General features: G+C 44.2%; 1 protein-coding gene across 3 annotated transcripts in view; it reads right to left on the bottom strand.

Moving 5' to 3' along the window:
* Simc1 (SUMO interacting motifs containing 1) overlaps positions 1-5,242 on the bottom strand; it is a 48,339-nt gene that overhangs the window by 2,917 nt on the left and 40,180 nt on the right. For all 3 annotated transcript variants that reach the window (XM_031358157.1, XM_031358159.1, XM_031358158.1), the window contains 2 exons: positions 1,670-1,826; positions 1,461-1,545 (listed from right to left, as the gene is read on the bottom strand). In XM_031358157.1, coding sequence (XP_031214017.1) covers positions 1,461-1,545; positions 1,670-1,826 — 242 coding nt within the window. The remainder of the gene's footprint in view (positions 1-1,460; positions 1,546-1,669; positions 1,827-5,242) is intronic.

Here is a 5,242-nt window from a genome sequence, read left to right as displayed (position 1 = left end):
CCAGCTGTCAGTCTGGATGCGTGGATTTCCTTGAGATTGGAGCAAGGCCACAGGCTCTGGCATGTGAGGCTGTGTCCTCAGTCCAACATGTTCAGGGGAAACGCCCCATTTCTCCGTTGTGATGAGGTTCCTATTTTATGTCAATCTTGGTAGTGTATGCCTGTAAACCTAGCACCTGGGAACTCAAGGAGAATCTAAGCTCAGGTCAGTCTGGACTACTTAGGAAGTTCCAGACTAACTTGAAATACAAAACAAAGACCAATCTGAAAAAAGAAAAACCAACAACTAAAAAAAACCTATGTGCTTAGTAATTTGACTTTAACATTTTTAGTGACAAGGTCTCCTGTTAACAAGGCTGGTCTTAATTTGCTGAGTAGGCCAGGTGACCCTGCGTCTGCTCTCCTGCCTCCACCTGAGCACTGGCTCTGCTGTGCTGTAGCCGTCACTAGGGCTTGAAGAGCAGACAACCACCTGAGCTGCAGCCCTAGCCTTCCTAAGGATTCATTCGCCAGCTCTTGAGCTTTGCCAATGGTCTCAATAATCCCTACCTAATAAAATAGTTCTCACTTGAGCAAATCAGTGCGTGGTCCTTGAATCATGGTCAACTGTGTGCCTTCTGCAGACTACCTAGTCTAGCTCTCCCAGCCGCTTTGAAGAACACTTTCATAAGCTTTAAGGTCTCCCTCTCCCTGTCAGGCAGTACTGGGACTGAACCCACAGACTGAAGGATTCAAAGCAAATGCTCTACTCTTGAGCTCTATCCTCAGGCATTTTAAGGTCCCTCACATCTTTTGCAAAATGTGAGTCCTATGCTCTATTCTGTACTTTAGTCCATGAGCAACTGATCCAACAAAGGTGTCATGAGAAGCCAGGGCTCTCATGCTAGGGACTATGCTTATCTACACAATCTAATAACCAGGAGGACCACTGTATTGTCACCATCTGTGACAAGATAGGAAGTTCGTATCACAGTGATTCCAGCTCTGTTCCCTGTACGTGTAATCAGGGAACAATGCTTTAAATGTTTTATTTTGTTGTTATTATTTAAAAAAATGCTTATTTTTATTTGATGTATGGGTGCTTTATTTTGCTCTGTTTAATCAGCACATTATATCCTGTGCCCATGGAGAAGAGAAAAGGGCATTGGGTCCCCTGGAACTGGAGTTGCTGATGTTTGTTACCATGTGGGTGCTGGGCCTCAAAACTGGGCTCTCCATAGGGAGAGTAAGTGTTCTTAGTTACTAAGCAATCTTTCCAGCTCTATAATTTTTTGAGACATACTATTACCATGTAAGCTTCAACTATTAATCCTCCTGCTTCAGCTTCCTGGGGGCTGGGCTTCTGGGCAAGTGTCACCACGCCTGCCTGGAATGGTGCTTTACTTCCATGAGCAAGTGAGGATTACTGGAGAAGTGCTCCTTTCTGATAATGGCCACTGCTTGTGAGCAAGCGCTCCTTACCTCTCAGCACGTGTTGATAACTGGACAACAGGAATTGCAGATGTTCAACCAGCTCATCCCATGTCTGCCACTGGGTTTTATCTGACTGCAGAGACAGTAAAAGCAGTGGAAAATCAATGATTCCCATTAAAGTATAGTTTCCAAATCTCTCACATGATGCCCAAACAGCAGGATCAGGAGAAAGTGTTCTGAAGCTGGAAGGAACGTACCTGACACTTGAGCAGGGACGTGGAGTTGTTCAGAAAATAGAGGGTCTGGGCCAGAGACAAGGGGAGACGGGTGGGTGTCTCACAACTGTGGAGGAATATGATCTCTAAGACCTTGCATCGCAGAAGGTGGCTTTCCATGGTAGTAAAGAACATCTCCCTGTGTGGAGAGAGGGACTTGAGCAGAAGCACATTTAAACAGCATACAGCACAGTGTTCTCTGAATATTCTAACAGTGGAGGTCTACAAAACCACAATGCTTGTAGACAGGAACAGATTTATTAATAAATCAGTAACTTACAGAATATTGGAACAACCTTTGACATTTGAAAAAGACAAAGTCAGGTATCCTGGTGCATACCTATAATTCCAGTGCTAGGCAGGAGGACCATGAGCTTGAGACCAGCCAGTTAGGGATTGAACCTCGGGGTCCTGTGCTCCATCACTGGGATATACCCTTTACCTGAAATTTCTAATGCTTCTCATCACAGATACCACACTCAAACATCTTTAAAATACATTAAGTACTTAGCAATTAGGAATTATATTCAGCAAAAAAACCCTTCACAAATGAAGCTGAAATTAAGAAGATATCAAGATAAATAAAACAATGTGTCAAGGTGTGGTGATGGGCACCTTTAATTCCAGCACTCAGGAGGCAGAGGCAGGCAGATTTCTAAATTTGGGGCCAGCCTGGTCTACAGAGTGAGTTCCAGGACAGTCAAGGCTATACAGAGAAACCCTGTCTTGGAAAAAACAAACCAACTAACCAGCCAACCAACCAACAAACAAACACAAAAAAGGAAATTAACATAATTCCCCACATCCAGAGAATAAAGAGGAGAAATTATAATTATGTCAGCAGACTGAATTTCTCAGTCAGGTAGAAACAGAGCTCGTCCTATTCTGACAAGCTGCTACCAACATGTTCATGTAATGCTCAAGACTGGAGAAGACAGGTGAGGGTATCTGCACACTGTTTCTCTAACATTTGACTTGAAAGTTCTGGTATACTGAGGCAAAGGAAACAGAGAAGAGTCATACAAGTGGGAAAGTAGGATGTCAAACTCCATTTGCAGAAACTTGATTGCATATGTAGAAAGGGCTAAGAAAACTATGAAAAAAGAAATCCTATTAGAATAGCTGAATTTATCAAGTTTGCAAGATTTTTTTTAAACAATCTTCCATCTTGATTTTTTTTCTTCACATCTGTTCATATCAAGTCACAGGGCAACCTGTGGGAATTAGTTCTTTCCTTCCACCATGTGGTGCCAGTAACTGAACTCAAACCACCAGGCTGAGCTTACTGTGTGTACCCACTGAGCCATCTGGCCAAACTTGTAAGACTTTATATCCCACCAACAAGCCAGGTCAGGCATTTTTCAGTACTCATGAATACGCCCTAAGTAAACCTGTGTAATATAACTAAAAAAGTAAAACTGCAAATTATACCTGAATTAATAATGAATAAAAGTAAAGGTCACTTTATGTATCTTCTAGCATAATTTGGGTGGGTGGCCCCTTCTGAGAAAATCTTAGTTTTTATTTATCAATATATTTTTATTTTGTCTACTCCAAGTCTAAACTTGTTAATCAAGATGACATGGTAGGGAGAGTCTGGAACTAATGGTGTCAAGAAATTATGCCTTGGGGGCTGACGAGATGGCTCAGTGGGTAAGAGCACTGACTGCTCTTCCAAAGGTCCTGAGTTCGGATCCCGGCAACCACATAGTGGCTCACAACCACCTGTAATGAGATCTGATGCCCTCTTTTGGTGCATCTGAAGACAGCTACAGTGTATTACTCTGGAGCAAGCAGGACGGAGTGAGCGCGGCCGTTCTGAGTTCAATTCCCTGCAACCACATGATGGTTCATAGCCATCTGTACAGCTACAGTGTACTCATACACATAAAATAAATAAATCTTTAAAAAAAAAAAAAAGAAAGAAATTTTGCCTTGACTACACAGCCATTACCTGGGAACCTCCTTTCAACTCATCAAAGACATAAGGAGTCCCCTTCCCTTTGCTTCCCTTTTTGATTATAGTTTGTGTGTTTTTCTGACAAAAGCCGTCTAGGAAAGGCTATGGCAAGCCATCGAGTTTCCTGGAGACTGCCCAGTTTCCGTGGTTGCAATGGGTGCTGGAGAGGCACAGCCAAGAGACTTTGTCCCAGGATTGCTTCTCGTTGTTGACACGCCTTCCCTGCCACTGTCACACGGGCACCCATCTACCTTACTGGGCACCCATCTACCTTACTGGGCACCCATCTACCTTACTGGGCACCCATCTACCTTACTGGGCACCCATCTACCTTACTGGGCGAATCTCCTGCAGATCAACATTAACATGACCTTTCATGAATTAATGGTGTTTAGATAAACTAATGAATTTATTGAATATCCAATTTGATTAAAATAATTTTAGGAAGAGAGTTTAAGGAGATAGTTTTAGTTGTTTTCCCAAAGAGATGTAATAAAGTTAGTATCAACAATAGAATGTGTCGGGCTGGCAAGATGGCTCAGCAGGTAAGAGAACAGACTGTTCTTACAAAGGTCCTGAGTTTGGATCCCAGCAACCACATAGTGGCTCACAACTACCCGTAATGAGATCAGATGCCCACTTCTGGTGCATTTGAAGACAGCTACAGTGAATAGAGTGAGCAGGGTCTGAGCGAACGGGTGGCAGAGCGGGCAGGCGGCAGAGGTCCTGAGTTCAATTCCCAGCAGCCACACACGATGGCTCATGGCCATCTGTACAGCTACAGTGTACTCATACACATAAAATAAATCTTTTTTTTTTTTTTCCCCCGAGACAGGGTTTCTCTGTGTATCCCTGGCTGTCCTGGAACTCACTCTGTAGACCGGGCTGGCCTCGAACTCAGAAATCCGCCTGCCTCTGCCTCCCAAGTGCTGGGATTAGAGGCTTGTGCCGCCACTGCCCAGCTTCTGAGGTAATTTTATAAAGAACTTTTGTCTAAGAAGGTATAAAAAGGCTGAGAGAAGAAATAAAGTATGGCTTTTGGGGCTGTGTTCTATCCACCAAATGTGCATGTCTATCTGTATATTCATAAGTATGTAGTTACATGTGTATGTATATAAGTAAGTATGCAGGTGCAGTTGTGAAACTGATGAAACAGGTGGTCAGGCTGGGCCAGAGTGTGAGTGTGTGAGTGTGTGTGTATATGTGAGTATGTGTGTGTGCTTGAGTTTCTTCCTTTCTTTTCTTTTCTCTCTGGCTCACAAAGTGGTAAGAACTCTGAGCCTCTTGCCTGGCTATCAAGAGGCATCTGAGTAGGAGAAAAAAAAGACCAAGTAACTAAGCTTTTTCTCAGCCCCCTGCTGCTATCCCCAGGAGGTGAGCTGCTATCCCAGGAGGTGAACTGCTATCCCAGGAGGTGAGCTGCTATCCCAGGAGGTGAGCTGCTATCCCAGGAGGTGAGCTGCTATCCCCAGGAGGTGAGCTGCTATCCCAGGAGGTGAGCTGCTATCCCCAGGAGGTGAACTGCTGTCCCCAGGAGGTGAACTGCTGTCCCCAGGAGGTGAACTGCTGTCCCCAGGAGGTGAGCTGCTATCCCC

This window comes from Mastomys coucha, unplaced genomic scaffold (assembly GCF_008632895.1).
Source record: "Mastomys coucha isolate ucsf_1 unplaced genomic scaffold, UCSF_Mcou_1 pScaffold7, whole genome shotgun sequence".
NCBI classification, from domain to species: Eukaryota; Metazoa; Chordata; class Mammalia; order Rodentia; family Muridae; genus Mastomys; species Mastomys coucha.
Note: the sequence above shows the minus strand (reverse complement) of the source record. Positions and strands in the feature narration are given on the sequence as shown.